Consider the following 26,559-nt stretch of genomic DNA (forward strand, 5'->3'; position numbering starts at 1 on the left):
CAGCGTTGCCGGAGTTCAGCACGTGGCTCCCAACAAGGCACGATGAACACTGTGTGCTCAGTCACTCCGTTTCCTACACTCCGCTCAGACGCAGCCCCACCTGCCAGAGGCTACACGGTTGTCTCCCCCGGGCCACCGGCCAGTAGCACTGACTAGCTCCCGGGGTGCTGTATCCGGACTCTCCCCTTAGCCAGAAGCATGGCAGCTCCCGGCAGGGCTTGGAGCAGGGGTCTTTTCAGTGTTCCGGGACCCCTCGGAGGGAGTGGGGGGCGTGGCAGGTAAAGCCAGGAGGTTTTCGCTGCTGCGTGTAGCTGGTGAGCAGGCAGGCTATTAACCAGCCGAGATACAGATTAGCATTTGGAACGGTCACTAAATCCAACCCCTCCCGTTTGTCCTGGCATAAGAATCCTGCCCAGAGCAGGCTGCTAACAGGAACGGCTCAGCACGGCCACTATCACACCACTGACCCCGCTCTCACCCCACTTCCATCCCATAACCTCCCCCAGAGGTCCGGATTGCTACCTCCACCAGCTGCCTCCAGGGAGCAAATTCCTTGAGCAACTTCCACTTCAGCTGGCCACTTAGCAAAAGGAAGAACTACACCCGCTAACACTCTGGAAGGCACAGACACACGGGTGTGGTCAGCATTCCCTCATGTGCTAGCTCAGCATGGCTAAATTAGAAACGGGGGCCAGGAAATTTTTGGGTACCCAATTGGAGCCGACTGAAAAGGGCTGGATTCCCAGAGGGAGGGTGCTCTACCCTTCCTGAAAAGCAAGTGTCTCAAGTGGGGCCCCCGGAATCACCAGCAGCTTTCAAAAAATCTTGGTGCCCTGCCCCGTGACACTGCAGCTCATATTCATGTTATTATGATACGGTTATAACATAATTATGATGCATTTCATGCAAGACAAGTCCTGTGAGGTGTCACTGGAAAAGTTATGGTTTGCGGAATATGATCATTTTTGTCTCTGAAGTTATGGATATTGACTATGAATCCGTACTTCAAATGTAGTTACACCTGGGTAACGCCCACTCGGCAATGGGCTATTAAGAAGAACAACAGGCCTCAGGAAAAGCTTATCTCCCACCTGGTGAGCCTTCCTGAGAACACTCCAAACAGCCTGTGAGTAATGGCTGCCATGACTCTACAAGGACATGTGACCAGACCACATGATGCTGGACTCCATCTTGGGATGTCAATATTTTCCCACAGACTAGTCTGGGAACCAAGCTTCAAAACAATGGGTTCCTGCCATATGCAAAAGCTATATAAAGCGGGGAGTGACATCATCTGGGATTCTTCACTCCCCACACAAGACAACTCCTGGAAACACCTGAGGAACAAGGACTGAACTGGGGGAAGTGCTGGACCCAGGTTAAAGAGATTTCTAGCCTGTGAATGAATCACTTGAATCCAAGCTGTAAAGCAAGTGCAGTTTGGCCCTTAAAGATCTGCAGCCTGCTGGTATCATCTCTTAGGGTGAGAATCTGCTAATTCATATCCAATCTGTTTAGTATATTAAGCTTAGTTTGTATTTTTAATTTGTTAGGTAATCTACTTTGATCTGTTCGCGAGTCCTTATAATCACTTAAAATCTATATTTTGTAGTTAATAAACTTGTTTTTGTTTTAATCTAAACTAATGAGCTTTGACTGGAGTGCTTGGGGAAAATCTCTGCGTAGTTACTACAAGTGTTCATTGTTCTCTTCATGTTGCGGGAGAGGCAGATCAGGTATTAAACCCGTATACTGGCCAGATTTGACCAGGGCAGGACGGTACTGCTCTGGGGTCCCAAGCTGGGAAGCTGGTGGTTAGAAAGCCTGTGTGTAACGGTATCTGGGTGTGTCCCTACCTGTGTGAATGCTGGTGGAAGTGCAGGCTGGAGGGCTTTGCAGCTTGTCACCGCAGTACAATGTGAGAAGGAGCCCAGGCTGGTGGGTCAGGGGGCTCAGTGGTACCCCAGTTCCAGATGGCGCCCCGGGGAGAACCTGTCACACCCCCGTTTCTAACCTAGCGACACTGATCCAGCGCTCAATAACGACAGGTCAGTGAAATGGCAAACCCACTGCCGGATCCAACCCCCTGAGCCCATACATCTATTCACATGCCAAAATTATAACAAGTGCGGAGTGGGGCAGAGGGGCAGCTGGCTAGGGAGTGGAGGGGCTCCAAAGAAAAAGCACCTTGAGAACCAAGAAGGTGGGAAGCTCTGCTAGCAGCCAGCCTTACCTCTCGTGCAAATATCCGCTCTCTGACCCTCTGATACTCCTCTTCTCTCTCTTCTATTGATTTGCTCCTCCTCCCATCCTGCAATGGGATCCTGATCTAGAGTGACAAGCAGAATTCGGCTGGTTAAACGCTGGCTCCACGCACCCTGAGTGTAGCAGCAGGGGAAGGCCATGTGGCACACTGATCACAATGCGGCGCCCGGGGTCTGCACGGTGCTCTGATAACCGGGCAAGGGCTCTGCCCCAAACGACTGCTGCTGGCAGGAAACGCTCGAGGGTCTTAATTGGCACGTGTCCCAGCTCTGCTTTGGATCAGCTGACTGGAGAGAGGTCACAGCTGCAGATGCCATTTGTGGCTGGAATGCGCACACCTCCGTTTCTAAGGGAACGTCCACGCAACTGCTGGGAGGTGTAAAATCTCCAGCTCAGCAACACAGACACGTGCGAGCTCTGATCAAGCTAGTGTGCTAAAAATAGCAGACCCTCTGCAACGGCCCCAACCACCCATCTAGGATCTCAGACGGGGTTACGCTCGGGTGGCTAGTCCATCCTGCTATTTTTAGAGATCTTGCCGGATGAAAACTAGGGCGTGTATGTCTACTGGAGCCGCAAATTACACCTCCCAAGTGCAGTGCAGACGTACCCCAGTGCTAAAGGTGGCTGGTGCCATCAGATCCTTCCTGCTTCGAAACAGAGCCCCACGGCAAGGTAGAGCAAGGTTGCAAAATTCAAAGTGTAACAGCTCCTCCCGCTTCCTGCACACCCTGTTGCTTGGACTCAAAGATCTAGGCCTCATGAGAAGCATGGTAGCCAGGAGGGATCTAATGGTTTATATGATAAGAAGATGGGGGATTGCACTCACATGCAACAGCAGTTCTCTGTCCCAAGGAGCTAACAATCTGAAACAAGCATCCAAGCAAGGGATGAGAACATGCCAAGGGCGCTCCTGGGAGGAGAAGGGCTATCGCAGAGAGGAGCATGAGACAGCTCGTTATGAAGGATACCTGCTTCTCGCCAAGTTTTATTTCTTCCAGTCTGTAGCCGGCATCCCAAGTGCAGGCGGGAAGGAGGTGAGCAAGGGGAGGGTGGGCAGCAAAAGCCAACTCTGAGCAGGGCTATAAAGCAGCAGAACGGGCCTGCCTGGCATGAGGGCTCAGGCTCCCAGAAGCCACCAGTGTGGAGATGGAGTGGAGGGGTCCCTGAGCACGGAGGCTGCACCACTCCTCTGAGTGAGGGCTCCCTGCTGATTTCATTAGCCCCTGAGATGCTGCTGACTTGTCTGGCAGCCCTGGTGGGGTTGGGGGTGACTTTGCAATGGCTCAAGCTCACTGTTTGTCCAGGGGAATTCGTCGCTACTGAATGGCCTTTGGGGGACCTCTAGCACCCTGGGAGCCAAGCTGCCTGGCAACACGGTGAGGATACCAGGGGAAAACCTCGGGGAGAGGGAAAGCCAGCTCCCTGCCCCCATCATGTAGGTAAACGCTCGTGGCTCCACTTGGTTCTGGCCTTTGGATCTGGCCTGCCCAGGGGAAAGCGAACCCCGCGTGTGATCCGCTGCCCTAGGGGAAGGGGAAGGCCTGGTCTATAATGAACCCATGCAACAGCAAGGGCTGCACGGCTGAAGAGCAGGGGCAAAAGCTGGGTCTTTCCCAAGACAGGGACCCACCATGGGGCAAAAAGCAGGAAGCACAGAGCAGATCGCTACATGGAGAGGGGAAATCTTTGCAGAGATGCTCTTGCCTCCACCTCACAGCTCAGGGGCTAGGAGTGCAGCTGATAAAACAGAGAGCCGACCAACAGTAGTGTAAAAAATACAAGAGCCCACACTGCCAGCCTTCGGGACCCTGGTGGGCATCCGACAGTGCCCTGTGGACTGCTGGGATTCTGTGGCCAAGCCCCCTTGCTACAGAGCCGGGCTCCAGAATCTCAGTTTTGATTTAAAAAGAACCACGCTTCAGCTCTTTGATTTGCAAAGAAAAGCCTGAAACCGTGAATGCAGTTCTGCCTGCCTGAGTCTGGGGAGAGCCTGAAACAGCAGCTCTGAGGAGGTGCAAACTGCCCCTGAAACAGCAGCTCTGAGGCAGGGCGAACGGCCCTACTCATGGCATCTTAACTCTGAAAGCTCAAGAGGACAATTCCCTGGCGAGGCTGTTAACCAGTCCACTGCTGATCATTTCAGCAAAGGCTTTTTTTTTTTTTTTTTTTTTTTTAAATTCAGCCAAAACTGCTGGCAGGTTTAGGTCCAGGCAGAGTGCCTGGGGATTTGCCTTCCACCCCCTATACCCCAGCTGCTGGAAGAGCCGGTGGGGGCCTCTGGGGCAGTTCCCGGGAGTAGCTGTGGAAGGTGACAGCACGGACCCAGGAGGGATTTAAAGCTGCTCCCATGCAAGCAGGAATGTCCCCAAACTCACTGATCAAAACCCCGGTGGGTCCCATTCCCGGATGACCAAGACGCCAAGAACAGAGAGCAAAGCTCGGCTTTCGGGAAGGACCTGGCTACCTCTCACCCAAACCCACCTGATTATCGTCCCGGTCCATGCTGGCGTCGTCTCGCTTTAGGATGAACCTCTGTGGAAAGTCTACGTTCTTCTCGTCTTTGATGTGCTCGGAGAACCTTTGCTCGGGGCTGCAGGGAGGAAAGACGTCGTCACGAGGGGTAGGCAAAGGTGAACAGGAACCTTCCCTGTGTTACTCTGCTGCCAGGCAGGCCGGGCGTGTGAGGCAGAGGAGGTCGGGGCAGAGGTTCGAGGCTGCAAGCCACTGGGCGACTCAAGCTGCTGTCAGATCGCCCGGCCTGGTGCAGGCAGGCTGGGGAGTCAGTGCATTCAAGGAAAGAGAAAGCTGCCACCCATGTCTGCACTTGGATTTGGGAGGGTGGGTCTCTAAGCTTCCCTCCTCCCCACGCCCATACCCCTTTAAGGCCTGTTGGGATGAGGCTGTGAAATATCCCAGGAGTGCTTTGGGGACGGGGAAGGGAAGGGGTTGCTTGGGAGGGGTTTCCCAGCCCTCCCCAGGGCTCTCCTTACATCCTGGTGTTACTGGTCTTGTTGATAATGACGGCTTTCCCAGTTTGGTCAACATTATGGTCCATGCCGAAGTAGGCAGCTACCCTGTGCAAGAGCATCCTGTGATATGAGGTCATCTGAGGGAACTTCTTGACCTGACTGCTGAGAACAGAGGCGTATTCAGATGGCGTTAAACAGACCAGATTAACCTGGCGCAAACAGGGCTCAGCCCAGAAGGATCAGGGGCCTGATTCAACAAAGCATTTTAACACGTGCTTGGGTCTCGGCGACTCCATGTGCCAAAGCCGGGGTGGGATGGCTCACGGGCTTAACGCTGCTGAGCCTGGACCCAGGGAAGAAAGACCAGCTATGAGCCCCGGCCCCGATTCTCCAAGACGCCGCTTAACTTTAATCCCGTGCTTTGCGGCTTCGCTGGATTGGGGCCTCAGGTCAGAAGCTGGTTCCAATGGGAGCTGGGTCAAGCATGGAGTTCTTTCACCCCGATCTCCTGTGTAAAGCCCACAGAGAGCTCCCAATGACAGCTCCCGACCATACCCACAGGCTGTGTGAAGGGTGGGAGCGCCCCTGGAGGGACGGGTGCTCTCAAGGGCTCTGGGCAGGAACGAGAGGGGAGTAGGACAGGTCGAAAAGCACTTTGTGTTTTGAGCTGCTGCAGAGCAAGAGGAAAACCCTTCGAAAATCCCGGTTATTTCAAATCTCAAGCCCCTTGTTTAGAGGGGGCCCTGCCAAAACAGGAGCATCTTTAAAATGCATCCTTCAAACAAACAAAGCAGAAAGGGTCACTTTTGGACACGTCCAGGGCTGGGCAGTGAGCTCTCACTCTGACCTCCAGATGTGGGGGGGCACCAGCACCAGACGCCTGCCCCTGCCACTTTGCCCCAGCTCTGCCCTGCAAGGAGCACCTCTGGGGGAGAGAGGGCAATGGGTCTGCCTTGCCCCCAGGCTTATCTGCTCATAAGCTCCTGCCAACAGCTGAGCCAGCCTTTGTGACATGGGCCCTGGGAACCGGCCTGGGACCCAAACTCATTTCACACGGTTGGCTTGGCGCTTTCAGTCACTACAACCTGGTCTGGATTCGAACAGCAGCTAGACAGCGAAAGGCTCTAGTCTTCCCAGGCCCAGGAACGAGCCAGTCTCCCACGGGCCAGGGGCTGGCCTGCAGATCTGTGCTCAATTCCCTGCTCTGCCACAGAGTTCCTGTGTGACCCTGGGCAAGTCACTAACCCCAACCCACCCATCGTCCAGCCAAACCTCTGACCTGGGTTTTCCAGGTGTTTCAAGCCCAGGCGAGCTTACACGGCTAGGAGGGTGGGTTAGAGTTTGAGTCTACTTTAACTCGGGCTGGAACCCACCCATGTTGCAGTGAGGACACTGGCTAAGTCTCTTAAGTGTGGATAGTCCTCCAATGCCCCCAGGGAGCCTCCCCCAAAGGACAGACAAGTTACCCTGGAATTGACACAAGTGACTGGGAAAGAATCCTAGAGCATCTCAGCACAAAGACCCATTGGCCATGCCCCAAGCCACACCCAAGCAAATGCAGAACCAATAAGGACCCAGCAATGCGGAGAGGGCTTTGCTGTGGGGAGGCTGGCACGCAGGCTAGGCTGACCAGGGGGCCAGACACCCAGGTTAACTGTGCAGTGAAGACACATCCTGAAGTCTATCTGTGAAACGGGGGAACAGCTCTGCCCTGCAGCCCAGGGCTGTGGGAGGATAAACAGACACATTCAATATTGTCCAGTGCTCAGATCGGTGGCAATGGGAACCGTAGAGCATGGCAGATGGAGCAGGCTGTTTTCCAACGGCTCTCTTAGCAGATATGCGTGAGCCTTGTTCTCTTCCCCCGTCAGAGTGAGAGTGCCTCCTACTTCCCAAGCCACCAGCCAGCTTCGCTTCATGCAAACTCTGCTGGCCACTTACTTGTTATCGCTAATAAATTCCAGAATCTCCTGTTCTAACTTTAGCAGCATCATTCGATCCCTGTCCAGAAAAAGTGGGGAGGAGAAGAATGAATAAATAAATAAATCATGTTTCGAAGAGGAGAGAAGAATGCAGCTCGCTTCCATAATTGCAGATGAACACCCCTCTACCTCTGAGAAACAGAAAGTGCCTGGCATTAGCAAAGCTCCAGGCTGTTAAACATACAGGCTTCGCCCTCCCCCCGCTGCAGAGTATAAAAAAAATACATAATCAATGATGAGTCAAGTTTTTCCGTTTAAGGAGATCCATTGCTGTATGACGACTGTGTTTCTGGGATCCTTGCGCCGGTGGTGGCCATATGGATAGAAACACAAGCTTGTTATTTTTATGCCTAACCAGTGCTTGGCATTCAGTTTGATATTATTTATTACTGATATTGTGGCAGGCACTCTCCAGACAGGTCTTTGATAGCTATTCAGAGGAAGGATTTTAGAGCAATTAAGGCTCCCTTCCTGCCTGTATTCAAACCAATTATTTTCCCTCCCTCGGTTTGAATCCATAATGCACAGGCATGTCTGTTTCACTAGCCTGCAATAATGAAATTACTGCTCCTCCTGCCTGGGTTTATCTGGGCCAAGTCCCCCTGAACTCCAAGATGTGAAACCCACCACCAAGGGGGTTTGCAATTTCTGACAGCCCCCTTCTGCCCCCCCCCATCTTGTCTGCAGTCATGCAAGCCCTTCCCTTAATCCCTGGAGTGTGGAGCACCGGTTAACAGCATCTTCCTCCCTCCGCTCAATCAACTGGTGGTTTTGCCATCTTGCGACCTACCTTGGATTTTTTTTCAGTGTATTTACTAAAAATTCATGCAAATCTATTCCAGTGGAGTCTGTGTATTCTTGGCTGGAATCTGAAAGAACAACAACAGAACAGATTAAAAGAAGCGTCCTGTCTTTTTGTTCAGAGTGTATTCAGAGCCTAGCACTATGGGTCCTGATCCAGGACTGGGGCTTCTAAATGCTACGGAAACACAATTATCCATCACACAGGCAGCACAAAGGGAAAGTGACGGGATTCCTAGAGCCACTCTCTAGGGCTCAAAGTCACTGCCAGCATGAGTGCGTACGAAGCAATGGAGCTGACTCTGCTTAGAGCTAGAGAAATTAGCCCTAGATTAGCAGTTTAAAGATTCTTACTACTAGCCATGGTCACAGAGTGTGGGGGAGTCAGGGCCCTGCACCCCCCACTTTCTGAGATTCACCGTGACTCTCAGCCAGCCAGTAAAACAGAAGGTTTATTAGACGACAGGAACCAAGTCCAAAACAGAGCTTGTAGGTACAGAAAACAGGACGTCTCAGTCAGGTCCATCTTGGGGGGTAGGGAGCCCAGACCCCAAATTCTGGGCCTCCCCCGAGTCTCCCCAGCCAGCTCCAAACTGAAACCTCCTCCAGCCCCTCCTCTGGCCTTTGTCACTTTCTTGGGCAAGGAGGCCACCTGATCTCTTTGTTCTCCAACACCTTCAGCTCTCACCTTGCAGGGGGGAAGGGCCCAGACCATCAATTGCCAGGAGACAGGGTGTCGGCCATTCTCTGTGCAGACACCATCACCCCTGCCCTCTAGGGTTCTGCAACAATCATACGCCTTTATCCCACCACCTAGATACTTAAGAAATGCATAGGGGAAACTGAGGCACCCACACAGTATTCAGAGGAAACATTAAGAACATTCCCACTTTGTCACAGCCATTCAAAAGGAAGGGAGACTGCTCTTGTGATTACGGCGCTTGACAGGGACCCAGAATACCTGGGTTCAATTCCTGGATCTGCCACACACTCCTTCCACAATCGTGAGCAAGTCAGAGAATTGCTCTGTTCCTCAGTTTCCCTAGCTGTAACATGGAGGGAGTGATAGTTCCTTAAACCCCCAGGGGCAGAGGGAAGATTAAAACATGAATACACATCAGATGATCTGGTCACCAGGGCCCTATAAGAACCCACAAAGATCCAGAATAAAACAGTTTGCGAAGCATTGCAAACAACAATTAGAGAAGGGAACGTTTTCATTTTAAAAATCTATTTAACATTCAGAGAAGTAAAAATCTTCATGCAAAAGTTAAGGAGGCTGAAAAGAAATCTGCAAGAGCCCGATGTTCTCAGTGCCTCCCCCCTACTACACTGTTAAACAGGTCACACACACACCCACCCACCCCCGGCAGTGCTAGTGGGATGCCCTCTAGTGGCCAAAAGTGAACGCTTAGAAGCCTTCCATGTGAATTACTTTTGTATCCTAAAAAGAAAAGGGGTACTTGTGGCACCTTAGAGACTAACCAATTTATTTGAGCATAAGCTTTCGTGAGCTACAGCTCTCTAAGGTGCCACAAGTACTCCTTTTCTTTTTGCGAATACAGACTATCATGGCTGTTACTCTGAAACCTTTTGTATCCTAGACCTCAGAGGTCTCTTCACCGTGAATATCCTTCTTTAAGTGGTAGCAGAAAAGCTGTATGGGACATTCCACCTGCCCCAGCACAGTGGAGCTGGCAGAAGAGTGACTCTCAGCGGCAGGATTTCAGGTATGATTCGCATTCTGGATGCAAATTTTAAACTTTGCTCTTTCAACCACTTTTATGTTCCGAAATTTTTAAAAAGGGATTCGTATAAAGCCTCTGAGTTGGACGTCTCCCAAACCCCTATACAGCCCCGTCTCTATTGGTGAGTTTCACAAAGAGAAACTGAAAGCAGGAACTTCTCCGGGGTGGTGTTGTTTGTAGCTGTATCATTCAAAAACATTTAGATCTCCAAGACCATAAAAGGAAGCCACATGTCAGAGTAATAGAAATGTCGTCTGGACGGGACCTTGAGGGGTCAGCTAGTCCAGCCCTCCGTGCTGAAGCAGGATTTACTACACCTAGACCATCCAGCACTGGGGTGTCTGGTAAAGCACATTCCAGGTCACAGGAATGCTCCCCCTGCAACAAAACTCCAAAGGACCGTGCCAGTTAACGGAGATCAGCCTCCCTGCACTAACGGCTGAGTCCCGGCTGTCAGAACCCAGGAAGCAGGCTCCTGCAGCCCCACGCCAGTGCACTGACCTCTAGAGAGCATTTTCCTTGGTGCCTTCTCCTTATTCTTGTCTTTTTCATCTTTCTCGGGCCCATCTTTTGTAGACTTCTCCTCTTCCTTGTCCGAGGGGCAGCTGACATGCAACTGAATAATGTCCTAGAAATAAGCAAAACAGCCCTTTGTTGAGCTCAACACCCCAAACGTGTCCTTGTGGCTCTTCAGATTCCACGCACAGCGGCTGGCGTCAGCAGCATCAGGGACCATGCACTTGATAGCTAAGTCACAGAATCACAGGACTGGAGGGGACCTCGATGGTCATCTAGTCCCGTCCCCTGGACTCATGGCAGGACTAAATATTACCTAGACCATCCCTGACAGGGGTTTGTCCAACCTGCTCTAAAAATCTCCAATGACGGAGATTCCACAACCTCCCTGGGCAATTTATTCCAGGGTTTAACCACCTGGACAGTCAGGCAGTTTTTCATAATGTCCAACCTAAACCTCCCTTCCTGCAATTTAAGCCCATTGCTTCTTGCCCCATCCCCAGAGGTTATGGAGAACAATTCTTCTCCCTCCTCCTTGTAATGACCTTTTATGCACTTGAAAACTGTTACATCCCCTCTCAGTCTTCTCTTCTCCAGACTAAACAAACCCAACTTTTTCAATCTTCCCTCCTAGGTCATGTTTTCTAGACCTTTCATCATTTTTGCTGCTCTCCTCTGGACTCTCTCCAATTTTTCCACGTCTTTCCTAAAATGTGGCACCCAGAACTGGACACAAGACTCCCACTGAGGCCTGATCAGCGCGGAGTAGAGTGGAAGAATTACTTGTCGTGTCTTGCTTATGACACTCCTGCTAATACATCCCAGAACATTTGCTCTTTTTGCAACAGTGTTACACTGTTCGCTCATATTTAGCTGTCCCCCAGATCCCTTTCTGCAGTACTCCTTCCTAGGCAGTCATTTCCCATTTTGTATGTGTGCAACTGATTGTTCCTTCCTAAGTGGAGTACTTTGCATTTGTCCTTATTGAATTTCATCCTATTTACCTCAGACCCTTTCTCCAGTTTGTCCAGATCATTCTGAATTTTAATCCTATCCTCCAAAGCACTTACAACCTCTCCCAGCTTGGTATCATCCACATCCGTGATAAGCGTACTGTCTAGGCCATTATCTAAATCATTGAAGAAGATATTGAACAGAACCGGACCCAGCACTGATCCCTGGGGGACCCCACTGGATACGCTGTGCTCGGATTCATGTTTGTTTGGGGAAGGCAGTTAAGTTGTTAATTACGATGCCTTTGTACACAAAGCAAATGGCTTGTGTCGACCAGTGAGCTAACGTGAGTCATGGTAGCATGGATAGTCATGGTAGCATGGGTAGCAGCAGTGAAAGCCCGGCGCCCGGCGCCCTGGTTTCAGGTGGCTTTGAATTCGGCACGGCTCAGCTGTGCTTCTGCTGCCACTTCCCATGCTGCCGTGGCTACACTGCTATTTATACCAGTGAATGCAAGAATGCGCAGACGAGCAAGGGGATCACACCCCTCGCTCGCATTGTGGATGCGACCTAGGAAACGGAGCCATTGCTGGAAGCAGTTCTCCCTTGGACCCGCGCGGAAAAGAAGCACTCACATTTTATGACCTGGCTAAATCTTGGCCTACCTGGGCTTCCAAGGGCCCATCCACAAAGGGGCCGGAGGATTCTTCACACACTGCCAGGCTCCTGACCAGCTTGAGCTTCGAATTAGACTGAAATACAAAGAACCACCACATGCATCTCACGCGCACTGTGACGTGCGACCAAGCCGCTCACTTCATCGGCGCCAATTAAACGGCTGCCGTCACAATGAGATGGCGGCTAAAATGCAAATTCTTGGAGCCGGCAGTAACACCGGCAAAAGCAGAGGTTTGTCGGTGTGAGGGCAACAAATTAATTCTTCTTTTCTAGCGAGCTTAATTGAGACTGACCCCACCATATTTGTGGAGAAAGGCTATTGTGCTAATCCACCAGACCACTTAGCCTCTGAAATCTTGCCGAGCAGTTACACACCCTGCTCCTGCCTCTGCAAGCCCGCATACTCAATAACCTGCCAAGTCTTAAACCCTCAATAAGGAGCAACCCTGAAACTGACTAAGTCTTTCGAAGCAGGAGGTGATGTTGCTGCTTCCCTTGGTTTAATGGCTGCCATCCCGTTTCCACCACACCTGCCTGCTCGACAACTTCGGGTGCTTCACGTTCAAAGTAACGCTTCTGTAACGCTTCAGGACTCTCAGCCCAAAACGTGTCACCCAACCACCCGAGATCCGGGGGAGGTCCGGCTCTGGGCAGCAGGGCTGAGCATAGCATGTGCTCTCCCGCACCGTGGCAGGGGGGTCATCGGCATGCCAGCCTTCCTGGCTGCTGGATACATTCCCAGATTAAGGCCAGACGGGACCATTAGATTGTGCCGTCTGACTGCCACACAGAGTACTAAGGAAGAAAGAGGTGGCACTGGGCAGATTATTCCAGCCCTGTTGCTCTGAGTCAGCCATCCTAAGGCCAGATGGGACCACCCTGATCATTTAGTGTGACTCCCCGTGTAACATGGGCCCTGGGACCTCCCTGAAATCACCCGCTTGAACTACAGCATCTCTTCTAGAAAAACATTCAGTCTTTATGGGAAAATCGCCAGTGACCGAGAACCTGCCACAGCCCTGGGGAAGTCATTCCAACGGTTCGTTACCCTCACTGCTAAAAACCGACGCCTTGTTTCCAGTCTGAATTTGTTTAGCTTCAAATTCCAGCCACTGGATTGTGTTAGGTCTTTGTCTGCTAAATAAAGGGAGCGGAGCAGGAAATAGATTAAAATCGTATGCGATCGGCCGGCTTGTGCCACAATATCCTCTGAAGAGGAGGGAAAAATAAGTGTAACTAGATGGCTGCGAAACATTATTTCCCGCTTATATTTTTCACTTTTAGTTTAACTGGGTGAAAATTCACTCTTCCGCTGGGTCCACTGGTGGGTGAATGTCCTTAGTTGGGCAGAAAACAGATGCATCCAGGTAAACAGCCACCATGCAACTAATCGGACAAGCGAATTCCCTTCTGGAGTTTCACAGCCACGGGACGCTGTGGAGGGCACAGACCTAGCACAGTGGCTTGTCAGGGTCCCTGACTGCGCAGGCTGTCAGTGTAATAAGAGAGAGCAAAACAAGCCAGCAAGGTGTCCAAACGGCTGCGGCGCTTGGCTCGAGGAGATGATAGCTGGGGAGCTGGTTTAATGGCCGTTTCCAGAAGCACTAACTGGAGGATTGTGGAGTTCTGGGGTCAGTGTGGGACTCAAACCCTCTTCCCCGAGTAGCTCAGCGCTCCTGCAGAAAGTCGGGGGGGGCGGGGGGGGAGAGAGTGTCTCCTACCTTGGCTCTTTTTCTGGCGTGTCCATGATTTGAAGTCCGCCTCTGTGGAGAGAGGAAAGAGAACGTGGGAGGTTTAATCTGAACCTACGCCATGCTGTATAAACCGGTTTGCTAGAGTGACACATCGCAGGGCCGCCCAAACCCCACCGCGTACACAGCACATTCCAGGCCAACCCTCTCTGGTGGCAGCAGGAGCAAGCGGATCCAACAGGAGGCAGCACAGATGGCCGCCCACAGCCGCCTGTCAAACCCAAAGAGGCAAATTTTGCAGACGAATCAGCAGACCCCAGTCCATCTAGCGCAGTACGCCCAACTCTGCCAGTGCACGGCACCTGGTGCTTCAGAAGAAGGTGGAGAACCCCCCCAGTAGCAGCTGTGGGATAATCTGCCCCCACTTCAGGTCTAATCCTGGTCTCCAGTAATTAGAGACTATTTTAAACCCTGAAGCACAAGGTTAATCTCCCTTCACAAACTTGTCACCATGAATTATAAAGCCAATCGAAGCCAGGCCAGCACTTTGGGACCTGGGTAGGCCTGATCACCAGGCCTGTCACAAGGCCCCAGCCAAAGACTGAACAGGAGCACGAAATGAAAGGTCGTAAATCCAGCCCAATCCAGTGTTGCAGGATATGAAAGACACAAGGTGGGCGAAGTAATTTTTTTTATTGGACCAACAGCTCATTCGCCAACAGACATCGGCCCAATAAAATATATTCCCTCTCCCACCTTGTCTTCCCAGTATAATAATGAAACATTATTTACTTGCGATGGGGAGTAGGTATGCATATGTGATGGGGCCGGCTGGAGTGGAAACCATACCCTCTTTATAGTTCACCCTCAACAGATGTGAAGTCCGGCCACAGCGTGTGCAGAATCTGCCTTCCGGGCCTGGGAAAGCACTATGAAGAACTAGCCTTTCAGAACCTGCCACCTGCAGCAGCCCTCTTTGTGGTTTCAAGCCCTTGGAAGCAGACGCACACACAGAAGAGAGGTGCAAGAAGCGGATGTTAACATTTCCCCATCGTATGCACAACAAGTTCCCAGGAAGTGCCCGGATTGATTTGTCATTGAAATGACGCAGGTCTGTGAAGCCAGCGAGAGGATTCCGGCCTCTACCTCGCTAAGCCAGGACAGTTAAATGGGGACGTACCACCTAAGTCTGCCTGGGAAGGTTTCCTTTCTAGAGGAGCTTATCTCACAGTAACAACCTGAATCTCCGATAAAAGTCGACACCCCTCATTCTGCTTCGGCACCGTACTGCTTCTGTCTGATGCCAGCTTGAAGGAGAACAGCTGCAGAGTGATAAGAGGACTGCAGCCACTGGGACAGAGAGAGGTGGGGTCTAGCAAACGCTATCCAAACCACTCCCGGACTCAGATCACAGGCCATGAGAGAACTGCTACAGAACTTCTTGCAAGAAGATTCTCTGGAGAGGGATCACTTAGTGCTGCTTCACTTCACCTACCACCTCTTCAGGGAAGCCAGGGAGCTCTCACTCCCTTTCTGGCTTCCACAGCGAGGAGTCGAGTCTGGAGTCTCACGCAGACCAAAATTGTCTGGCCTCAGGAGAGGACCCGTCTGGTGTCGACTCTCCATGTGTGCTTTCTGGTGACACTCCTGTTCCACCCACCATTTAGCAGCCAGGGCTGTGGTTGGGATCAAAAGTCTGGCAATTTACCTCCTCGGGCTTTCGCCAGAGCACAGCACAGAGTCCGTCCTATAGAGAAAGATCCTGAGTCCAAAAGGTAACCATGAAAACCCTTCACATCATCCATGGAAATGTGCAAACGGTGACTCGGGAGCAGTTGCTGGGGAGGGACAAGCTGGGAAATCCAGCAGAAAGGGCTTTACCCTGGCCAGCCCAGCCTTCCAGAGAATCACACAGGGTAGCATGAAATGCAGAGCCCAGCAACGCTTTAGAACCAATGTCTTTAGGTGGTGCAAAGAACAAGACTTCAGGAGCTCGGACGCTGTTTCGTCATTTTCTTGTACTCCCGTCTGTCTGCATCCATCTGTTGTCCGTCTTGTCTTACAGGTAGATTGTCAGCTCTTTGGGGCAGAGACTGGTTTTTTGCCCTTTGTTTGTACAGCGCCTGGCACAGTCGGGTCATGGGCCATGCCTGGGGCTCCTAAGGACTCCGATACATGCAGTAAATCAGGTTGTCAGCATGGGGGGGCACACAGACCATGTCTGCAGTAGAGATTCACTTACCATGAGCCTTCTTACTGAAGGCATCAGAGAAGCAGGATGCCTATCATCATCTACGCTGGACAGATCCCTTTAAGACAAGTTTCAGCAGCGCCCGCTGTCACAAGCAGCCCCCTTTGCACTTCTCCAGCTGGATCATGGGGGGATGTCTCAGTGCTTTGCAAACCTGCAGGAAGCCTCGTGACCCCCCGGGAAGCAGTGAGGAAATATCACCACCTCCACTGCAGTCACTGGCCCACTGAGGGAAGGCTCAGAGCTCGACGGTCAGAGCGCCCTCAGTAGGAGCACGCACCCCTCTGCAAATCAGCCCTGCCCCGAGATCACACCCTCACACACTTCTCCTTTTGCAGGCCTCGTTTCCAGACGGTGGTATTTTATTTGGCTGTCTTACTTTTCCTCCCTTTAAATCAGCTGCAGCCGTGGCTTCTCTTTACAGTACCCTCCTTCGATCTGAAGCAGCTGAAGTCCTCCCCACCATGGGCTTGCACAGCAGCTTGGCGATGAAGTCTCATAAAGAAGCCTACCATCTGCCTGGCGCTGGGTGCTCCCAAGTTGCGGGAGCTGGCGGAGCGTGCTCAGTTGTGATGGCTCCTGGAGGCAGAAACCTTCTCCGCTCGGCAAGTGCCATCTGACACGGGTACTGATGCGTCCATCTCCATGCCAGAAGCCTTGCAGCAGAGCTCATGACCAGGCTCGCAGGGCCTGCTTATAAACAGCACCTCGTCGCAGCTCGGCAGGACCACGCAGCTCAGCCGGGCCGCTGGCCTTGAAGGGGAGCTGTGCTGAGTGAATGAAACCGCCAGGCGGAGTGGGGACTTTCCCTGAATGCACAAGACAGCCAAATTCCTTTCAGAATGAGCTGGCTGGGAGCTGCGAGAAGAGACCCCGCTCTGCAAGGAGCTCTGTCCTCTCAGCCAAAGTCCAAGCCTAGAAAAGCTAATGAGTCATTTAACGAGCAAACGCAGGCTAAACCCAGAGGTGAAGGGAACGGCCAAAGGCAACGAGCGTCAGACGCTCAGCACCCTTTCCACAGATGGGCCCCTAGAACTGGGGGGCCACCCTGCTGCTGATCCCGTCAGAGATGCCACAACCCCACTTAGCCACTGTTGCTAGCGAGGCCCAAGCTGTCTCTGCCTTGTTGGATAAGGGGAAGCTACAAGGGCACAGGGAGCAGAGGGGTGTGAGGGGGTACCTGAGGTTGGGACAGCGTTAGTGGAAGCAGCGGGGCAAGCGGAGGGCCAGGTGAGCTCTGAGCAGGGTCCGAAGATAGGCAAGGACTCAGCAGTGCCTGCTGCCGTAGCGATCAAGGGGAAATGAATCACAGCAGCGGGATGGCAATTGCTCCTGTCTCATTTGGAGCTGGACAAACCCCCTCCTACCCCATTCATCTTAAAGTGGCAGCGTCCTATGGCTGCACAGCGATGGCGCTTGTATGCCAGTTTCCATAGGCAATCTAGCGCCAGCCACTGGATTTCAAGCGCAGAATCGCACCGTGTATCATCCCAAACACATTCCGATCACAGCGACTACCGTCCAGCAGCAAGGCCCATTTCCCCCCCTTCAGCCAAAGTACAATGGAAGCACCTTTTAAGTGGTACGTTACCACAAATCGCTGTGTTTTGCGCAGAGATGGCTGCAGCTTCAGCAAGATCCATTTAGGAATATTTCCAAACCTTCCCTTCCGTGCCAACCTCGCGAGCCTGTTCTGAGAAAGCTGGAGTCTGCACACTGGTGCCTTTCTCAACGTGCTTGACAAGCCAAGTCCATACTCGAGGCCAGCTGGTGCCAGTCGGTATCAGCATGGTCTATTTGTCAGGAGCGCCTAGAGACCACAACTGTGATCAGGCCCCATTGTGCTAGGCATTGTATGGGCACCCACGACCCGCCCCAAAGAGCTTACAGGCGAAACAGACATAACAGACAGGAGAAAGAGAGGCACAGAGAGGGGATGTGACTTGGTGGCTACTCCAGTGATTTTGCTGGAGCTCTGCTGATTTCCACAAGCTGAGTAGCTGACCCCCGACCTTAATTCCAAACTCACCCACTTCCTGCAAGAGGGCTGGCTTGTTAAAGAAAACCACAAGATGATTCAATTCAGCTCAAAACTTGGGTTCCTCCCTGAGGACCGCTCAGCCCACACACAATATCCTCACTGTCTCTCTACAGAACCACTCTCGCTTTCCTTATGTCCATCTGGGTAGGATACTGAACCACCCACCTCAGCGAGCCAGCAAAACCCGCATAGAATCATAGAATATCAGGGTTGGAAGGGACCTCAGGAGGTCATCTAGTCCAAGCCCCTGCTCAAAGCAGGACCAATCCCCAACTAAATCATCCCAGCCAGGGTTTTGTCAAGCCTGACCTTAAAAACTGCAAAGGAAGGAGATTCCACCACCTCCCTAGGTAACGCATTCCAGTGCTTTACCACCCTCCTAGTGAAAAAGTTTTTCCTTATATCCAACCTAAACCTCCCCCACTGCAACTTGAGACCATTACTCCTTGTTCTGTCATCTGCTACCACTGAGAACAGTATAGATCCATAACCCTTTCCAGGCAGGATCTCCCCGCTAACTAGGTGGGTGTTTCATGCAAACATTTCCAGCCTTTGCAAAAGCATCAAACAGTTGGGGTGGCCAGCAGGGTGCAATGGGAACCTCCACAAATTGGGCCAGTTTGCCATTGCCTCTCGTAATGGTAACATTGGGACTGGAGGATGAAAAGGTGCCATGGGCTTACCTGAGATTCCTGCCGTACGTTGGTCTCCTCCCCATCCTTCTCAACTTCTTCCTTGCTCGGTGACCTGGATACAAATTTATTTTTGTTCACAGATTCCTCCACCAGCTTTTTTTCCGACTCTTTCATTATTTCCAGGGTCTCTTGCGTCGTGTTGCTGTTAGACATCTTCAGTGCAATGCAGAGTAGCGATGGGCACCTGCAGGAAGAGAGGAGATAGGGCAGAGAGAGGGGAGTCAGAATGACGAGAGAGATCCAGTTCACAGCTTGGCCTCCTGCACAATTCGCTCACAATTTGCCCCGTGGGATGGCCCTGCTCCCTCCTTAACTCAAATGCCCACAGGGATATCCCTGTGATGCTTCCCATGCAGCGATTCCTCTCGGTGCAAGTTAGAGCACCTGGGATTCATGCCCAACTTCCTGTCGCCAGCTGGTTCCATACCCCCACCCTCCTCTCGGATTCAGTCCCATTTTGCCAACAGCACGCTCAAGCCAAGTTTCCCAACTGCTGTAGAGCAGAAGCTATGGGGTTCTCTCTGTAACTGAGAAGCTGGAGGCAGGCTCGAATTAAGACAATCCAGGGCATGCCTAGGAGCACTTCAAAGCCCAACCCCTATTCTGTGGCTCTGCCCCCTCACCCCATCCCCCACCACTCCATCGTGTAACAGCAGCAGCAGGGGCCAGACACACATCTGTTGTCTTCTAAACTGGTAAGGAGCCCAATTCCACCACTCCAGACCTCTAGGCAGACTAGACTCTGCCCCCGAGGAAGGACTCCACCTCCACCTATCCAAGCAGAGTGCTGTGTGGCCAGGATCCCTGCCGACACCAGCCAGCAGAGCTCCGATGGGGTGATGGCAGAGAAGGCGTGTTCCCCCCCCTGCCCCCCAGAGCCTCATCTGCTGCGGGAGCGTCCCCCAGAGCAGCGGGTTTGAATGAAAGCTAAGCTGCTGATGGAATCACATGATTCCAGGTGGCTGGGCCTGTAGTGTTTACACCTTAATCCAGCACTGACTGGACATGATTCCCTTGACATCCAGAGGGCCACCCTTAGAGGGCCGTCAATACACACAACCCAGCTCAGTCCACCCAGACACACACCACCTATGCTGTAGAACACGGTAATCGTGTGTAAACACGGTGTATGGATGGGCGCTAGGCAAACAGGCTTTCTTTCACTCATCGCCAGTTGCTGCAGCGATTCCATGAAGGCGCAAACACACTTTTGACACACACGTCATTTTGCTGGCAACATCACAGGGTGCGTTAAGGGTAAACTGAAATGCCGCTAATGCAAAGCATAGCCCATGGAGTACTGTGGCCTAGTGGATAGGGAGCGGGAAGCAGGAGACCTCGATTCAATTCCTGGCTCTGCCACTGGCCTGTTGGGTGACCTTAGGTGAGTCACTTAAAAATCACTTCCTCTCCCGTGCCTCAGTTTCTCCATCTGTAAAATAGGGACAATGATACTCACCCTCTTTGTAAAGTGCTTTGAGAGCTATGGACCAAAAGAGGCAGGTGCGACTATTAGTATTAATATATCGTTAGGTGTAGATTTAATTTCCCTGCCTGCTTAAACTTTCTCAAGAGATCAGTTCAGAAAGTCGTCTCCGAACTTGCAGTTTGGAAGAGATCAGAGGCCGCATGGGCAGGGCCCAGTGTATTCCAAAGCCACGTCGCCCCCTTTCCTGCAGAATTTGCTACAGAAGCTTTTGATTTACAACTACAGTTTCTAGCCCATATGGTTGCAAAGAAACCCTTTCAGAGTTGAACAGAATCTAAACTTGATGCGGTGACATCTGCCTGAGACTGCAGACAGCCTGAAGCCACAGATCTGATGGAAGAGTGTAATGCTTCCAGTCATCAAAATAGAGGCTAACTCTGAAACATAGTAACGACAATTAAGTCAACTTTGCTAAATGGGTAGGTAATGAAGCTTCAGAGCAAGTAACTCAAACAGGCTTCTTCAAATTTGGGGGTGGATAAATCACCCACGAAGGACGATGACGCTTCTGAAATACTGTGGCTGCATTTGCAGAATACAGCCTGATATCTGTCCTACTGATATACTGGAAGGGGATATATAAATGGGAATGCTGGCTTAAAAGGCACAGGGCATGTCTGCACTGGGACTGAGATTTCTTGAATACAAAAAGCCTACATTTAAAAGTTAAAGAAGAGCTCTGTATTGCTTGAAAGGTGGTCTCCTTCACCAACAGAAGTTGGTCCAAGAAAAGATATGACCTCACCCACTTTGTCGCTCGAATATCCTGGGACCAACATGGCTACACCACCACTGCAAGAAGCTAAAAGAATGTAAGCTTAGAAACTGGATGCACAGCTGAGGTTTATCCACTTGCTTTAATAATTGCTTTGGCAGAACGTGGCTGAAAAAGAGTCAAATACAACAAAGGTTTATTGACTCTTGGCTCGGCATGGGAATTGCTAATATTCACTTGCACTTTAATTTGTAGCACTGCTGAACACAAAACCGGTGTTTCACTTTTATTGCAGCTACTGGCCTGGCAATACCAAACATTTAAATACGAATCACTAGTCTGAGTCCAGGAACAATTTCTGCGTCCCAAACCCAGGAGGGAGAGTGTTTTACTCCTGTTATTTATTTTTGCAGGAGATGGGGAAGGTTCTAAATGAACATGCTAATACATCTTCCATTTCACAGCCATCCTGCCCCACTAAAGTCACAGTTACTGGTTCAAATTCATTCTGGGAGATATTAGGGAAAGGAATCTGGCCATCAGGACAATGGTCATTTTATACACAGGCTCCCGTTGAGATTGGCGCTGGGTGAAAACGCTGAAAGATAACTGCTGATCCTTCTGGCAAATGCAGGCCAGAAATCCAGAGGCAAAGGTTTCAGGAATTCATATGCAATGGAAGTGCTCTGTGAACCATAGAAGTGTAGAACTGGAAGGGACCTCATCGGTCATTTAGTCCAGTCCCCTGTGCTCAAGGCAGGATTATGTAATAACTAGACCATCCCTGACAGGTGTTTGTCTCACCTGTTCTTAAAAACCTCCAGTGACGGAGATTCCACAACCTCCCTGGGCAATTTGTTCCAGGGCTTAACCACCGACAGTTTGGAAGTTTTTCCTAACATCCAGCCTAAACCTCCCTCGCTGCAATTTAAGTCCATTGCTTCTTGTCCTTTCCTCAGAGGTTAAGGAAAAAAAATGTGTGTCCTTTTCTTTGTAATAAGCTTTCATGTCCTTGGAAACTGTTATCATGCCCCCCACCCCCACAGTCTTCTCTTCTCCAGACTAACCAAACCCAAGGTTTTCAATCTTCCCTCATAGGTCATGTTTTCTAGACCTTTAATCATTTTTGTTGCTCTTCTCTGGACTTTCTCCAGTTTGTCCACATCTTTCCTGAAATGTGGCGCCCAGAACTGGATGCAATATTCCAGTTGAGGCCTAATCAATGCGGAGTAGAGCGGAAGAATTACTTCTCGTGTCCTAGAACGATGTTCACTATTTTTTGCAGGTCTTCACTCATATTTAGCTTATGATACACTATGACCCCCAATCCCTTTCTGCAGTACTCCTTCCTAGGCAGTCATTTCCCATTTTGTATGTGTACAACTGACTGTTCCTCCCTAAGTGGAGTACTTTGCATTTGTTCTTATTGACCCTTTCTCTAGTTTGTCCAGATCATTTTGAATTTTAATCCTATCCTACAAAGCACTTGCAGCCCCTCCCAGCTTGGTATTGTCCACAAACTTTATAAATGTATTCTCTAAATCAGTGATGAAGATATTGAACAGAATCGGACTCAGAACCAATCCCTGGGGGACCCCACTCATTATGCCCTTCCAGCCTGACTGTGAACCACTGATAACTACTCGCTGGGAATGGTTTTCCAATGCAATTGCAAGCTAGAACCTTGGCAGAGAAACTCAAGGCTTGCATGCAAAACTAGGGGTATCATTTATTATTAATTATTTGTACAATAGTAGCACGCAGACCGCCCAATTGACGTCGAGGCCACATTGTGCTAGGCACTGTACGCACAGGGTTTGTCTCCGCTGCAACCTGAGGGGTCAGTGCAGCGTGGATAGACATACCTGCGCTAGCATGGCTAAAAACAGCAGCCTGGGCTTCTGCATTGATCAGCAGCACAAGTGCATACCTAGGGTCTGGATGGGCTCCTACAGCACCACATCTATACTGCCATTTTTAGCCAGATAAAGCTAGGTTGGGTACGTTTACAGGCAATCAGCTGGGACTGCAGCAGAAATTAGCCCACCCTTTGTGGGGGTGTAAGGAAGAATTAGTATTGCAGGATTTTTTTTTTTATTTATTTTTTTTAAAGATACGGGATTTAAATGTCAGCTTGATCCAGTTGGCTGCCAGTGCAGTAGTTTCCAGACTGTGTAATTCCAGGAAAAACCTCCATGTGCCATGAGCTCTGTAGCACTCCAAGGCAAGAAAGCCGCAAGGGAACAGAGCCAAGCTCTCTGGCTGGACCAAAGTGAGAACCAAAGTGAGCCACAAGTAACAACAGGCAAAAGTGCTCCAGTCGGGTCCCAAGTCAGTTTCAACCTTGTCCTTGATTTGTACCCATGTCAATTTCAGAATCAAAGTTTCTGTGTACTGGAGCAAAAGTGAAATGGCATGACCAAAACTGGGGTGTGCTGAAAACTGTAAGCTACCACTTTACATTCCAGGATTTTCCTGATCCCCTTTGCAGCCTCAGGAGCTTGCACAGTCAGTCTGCAAAGAGCCAGCCTAAAGCAAAGGGGAATGGCTCTCTGTTTTAGGGAGCAGTCTGCTTTGTCACACACTGTTTCTGGGTTCTTGTGTGTTACAATTCTGAATTTGAAGAAAGAAGTCGGGTTCTGTTGCAAACTTCCAGTGACTGTAAATTGCTCCCTTTTCACTGGCCCCTGGCAGCCTTTTGCAAGAGTGCAGAATTGCCCACGCACAGATCTGTCCCCGCCATACCCCACCCCCCCACTGGAGTGTCTTGTTGAGAAAACAAAGGGAGGTAGCAGAGGAGAGGCAGGCTGCTGCGGAAGGGACTGAACCTTCCTGACTGTTGCCTGCACAGTATCACCAGTTATGTTACATGGCTGACATCTCCATCTGTGGCTTTGGGTGTTAAGATGGGCACTAAGGGGATGCTGAGGGGAGAGCCAAGGCACCTGTTATTGCCGAGAAAGTAGATAATCCCAGAGGCCACTGCTTTGCTGTGGTAGGTTTCAGTTCGAAGCAGAAAGGCTACAAAAACCCACCAGCAATCCCATAAGCAACTTTCTAGGCAGCGTGCCAAAGAATGGCAAAGTGAGGATTCACAAGTTCAGCTAAGGTTCTCCCCTCACTGAGAGGCAGCAGTGGAATAAGTCACTAACAGAGATCCCAGCACATGTCTAATGCCATGCCCCCTGCAGCTGGCTAGCTGGCACCAGTTCTGCACAGCCCAGGCTATCAATTCTCAGCCTGGTGCAAAGCTCTCGGGCTCAATCGATCGTTCCAGCCAGCGAACAGACACTACCGAAGGCCAGTGCAGAAGAGGGCTGAAAGCAATCTGGAAAACATACTGCAGGCTCCCAGCTCCCACTCCCTGCCCTCTAGTTGCACACAACTCACATGGGTCCATGAGGAGCAGTTCAGGTCTGACTTTCTCATGAGGGGCACAGGCTGGAGGTGAGGGCTGCCCGAGCCTGCTGTTGTTTACTAGTGTTAAAGAGACACCTTTTTGCATAGCATGGATCAGTAACACTCCCCAGCCAATCACAACAAGGACTACAGCAGTCTGACACCAGCTTCCTTTGGCAGGTGTCACCTGGAGGAGATCTGAGGGGGGTGGGGCAGGCAGGGGGGAGGGGATTCCCTCAGGAGTTTTCCTCCGGCTGGAAGGTTCCAACGGAGCAAGGGTATTTGCTCAAAAGAACGGAATCAGCGTCCAAAGTGACGGCTATGCCAAGAGAGAGGCACCATCACAGCCAAGGCTTGATAACGGACATATTGTTGGAGGGGCCAGAGCCCCTCCTGTCACCAACTACGCCTCCGACCGGGGCTGGCTCCTGAGAGGGAGATGTTATTTGATTTCGAAGTTCAATATCCTTCCGCGGGAGCTGGAATTCTGCTGGGGTCGCATGCACCTAGGAACCAAGCACAGCACCTCAGGAGCACTGGGCTGCACAGCCAGGAACTCAGCCCCTTTGCTTTCTGGATCTGGAAAAAACACGGGGAGAGGATGGCTCTTTGATCCGTAGGGGCAGTTCAGAGGTCAGGACCCTGCAGTGGCAAAAGGAGACCTCCCAGGAAGCTTGGCTGGATATTCTGTAGCCTGGCATTTTATTTCCAAGGGAAAAAACATCTGCACTTAAATACGCAAGCAAATATTCTGCAAAAGCCACCCCACTGCGACAGAAACGTCTCCCCCCACCAGCACCGTATCCAGGTGAAGGACAAGGGGGCGGAATCTTGGCCCATTCGTATCAGAGGGAGGAGGGAGTCTGCTACATACGTCTCATTCACAAAAGATCAGAATGTTTATAGCCATTAAATATACCAACCCCCCACCACAAAACCCGAGTCCTCCAGCATCTCTGCTCTGCATGCAGATTAAAAGCAGAGACATTGTGTTCCACTGGTGCTTCTCTTTAAAGGCTCTTCTAGAAGAGGTTTCCTTTCTGTGTGAATGAATCAGCCACGCTCCCCCAGGACATGCGTGGGAGGCAGCGTAGGAGGTGGCTGACATGATCCACTGTGACAACCAGCGACTCAAGGAGAAAGTGAAAGTTCGCAGGGCTGGGTGGATGCATGGGGGCGGGATGGGGAGCGGGGGGAACGGGATGGGGAGCCGGGGGGAATAGGAGGGGCGGTGCTGAGCTGCTCCTCACAAGGGAGATTAAATGTTTACGTAGATACAACATCAGGGAAGCCACAAAATCTGGGTCAGGAGAGAAAACAATGAGCAGCAGGACGAGAGGGAGCTGCTGTCAAATTTTTCAGTTTGGTTTTGGGAGCTGGCAGGGTAAACAGGCCAGCTAAGGCAGTAGCACGGTCCTTCATTCATGCCTGTCTGGAGTGGGGGTAGGTGCACATTTATAGACACTGTCCCCCGCCCTAAGGCAGCAATAAACTCCATCCCCTCTTACAGTTAGTAATGTCCTGCCGGTCCCTGCTGCTGCTCACCAGGGGTTCTCTGAGCACGCCAATAAATGACATTCAATCCATGCCAAAGAACCACCTCCCATGGGAGAAAGGCCCAGTCTGATTCTCATTTAATACTTGGGGAAACCGAGGCACAGAAGTCACGTGACTTCCCTCACATTGTCACACAGCCAGTCAGTGACAGAGCCAGGCTCTCCCAGCCCCTTGCTCTGAACGCTAAACCCGGAGGGAAAGGATGTGATTCAAAATTGAGTACTTCAGCATTTACTAGTTTGGAGGGGCCCAGTTCGCAGGAAGTGGCAGGAGATCACATATAAATGGGATCAGTTAGACTTGTTTCTTACTGGACTTACAGTGATGGGTTCACATCAGATCCTGCAAGTTACTTCATGGCTGGAAACTTGACTTGTTTCCTTATCCCAGGCCAAGAATGTGGTGTTAGGGGGATCTTAGGGAACTCTAATATCTCCGCAGATTTCAGTTTACAGCATCGAATATTGAACCATTCAGTGCAATCCAGCTTCTGCGTGTTGCGTCTGTCCAACAGCCGTCAACTCTTTCCAGAGCAAACACAAAGAGGAATCAAGAGCTGTAGGGAGGAAACATAGTCAAAGGAGAAGGGGAAAAAGGCACGGAACAGTTCAGGCAGAGACACAGCAGGAGGCTGCAAAGGAGAAGGCTCTCACGCCAGCCATGGTGAGGCTGCAGAAAGGAAGAGAGAGATGGCTTGCTGCCAGATGTCGGATACAGGACCAGAGATGGGAGCCATGGGACTGGCTGGGAAAGGCCCAGGGAGGTATGTTTAAAACAAGACCGCTTTGACAGGATGCTGAAATGA

At 51.1% G+C, this 26,559-nt stretch overlaps 1 protein-coding gene across 14 annotated transcripts in view; it reads right to left on the reverse strand.

Annotated features, from left to right (window-relative positions):
• The window catches only part of R3HDM2 (R3H domain containing 2), a 105,897-nt gene that overhangs the window by 25,628 nt on the left and 53,710 nt on the right, over positions 1-26,559 (reverse strand). For 11 of the 14 annotated variants that reach the window (XM_074935495.1, XM_074935497.1, XM_074935496.1 and 8 more), the window contains 9 exons: positions 18,583-18,778; positions 13,638-13,679; positions 11,904-11,990; positions 10,270-10,396; positions 8,010-8,088; positions 7,179-7,238; positions 5,259-5,399; positions 4,750-4,858; positions 2,234-2,329 (listed from right to left, as the gene is read on the reverse strand). In XM_074935495.1, the coding sequence (XP_074791596.1) occupies positions 2,234-2,329; positions 4,750-4,858; positions 5,259-5,399; positions 7,179-7,238; positions 8,010-8,088; positions 10,270-10,396; positions 11,904-11,990; positions 13,638-13,679; positions 18,583-18,747 (906 nt within the window). In that variant the 5' untranslated portion in view covers positions 18,748-18,778. Of the gene's footprint in view, positions 1-2,233; positions 2,330-4,749; positions 4,859-5,258; positions 5,400-7,178; positions 7,239-8,009; positions 8,089-10,269; positions 10,397-11,903; positions 11,991-13,637; positions 13,680-18,582; positions 18,779-26,559 lie in introns of those variants that run through there. The other 3 variants (XM_074935494.1, XM_074935505.1, XM_074935503.1) reach the window with 3 other exon arrangements.

This window comes from Natator depressus, chromosome 20, assembly GCF_965152275.1.
Source record: "Natator depressus isolate rNatDep1 chromosome 20, rNatDep2.hap1, whole genome shotgun sequence".
Taxonomy (NCBI): Eukaryota; Metazoa; Chordata; order Testudines; family Cheloniidae; genus Natator; species Natator depressus.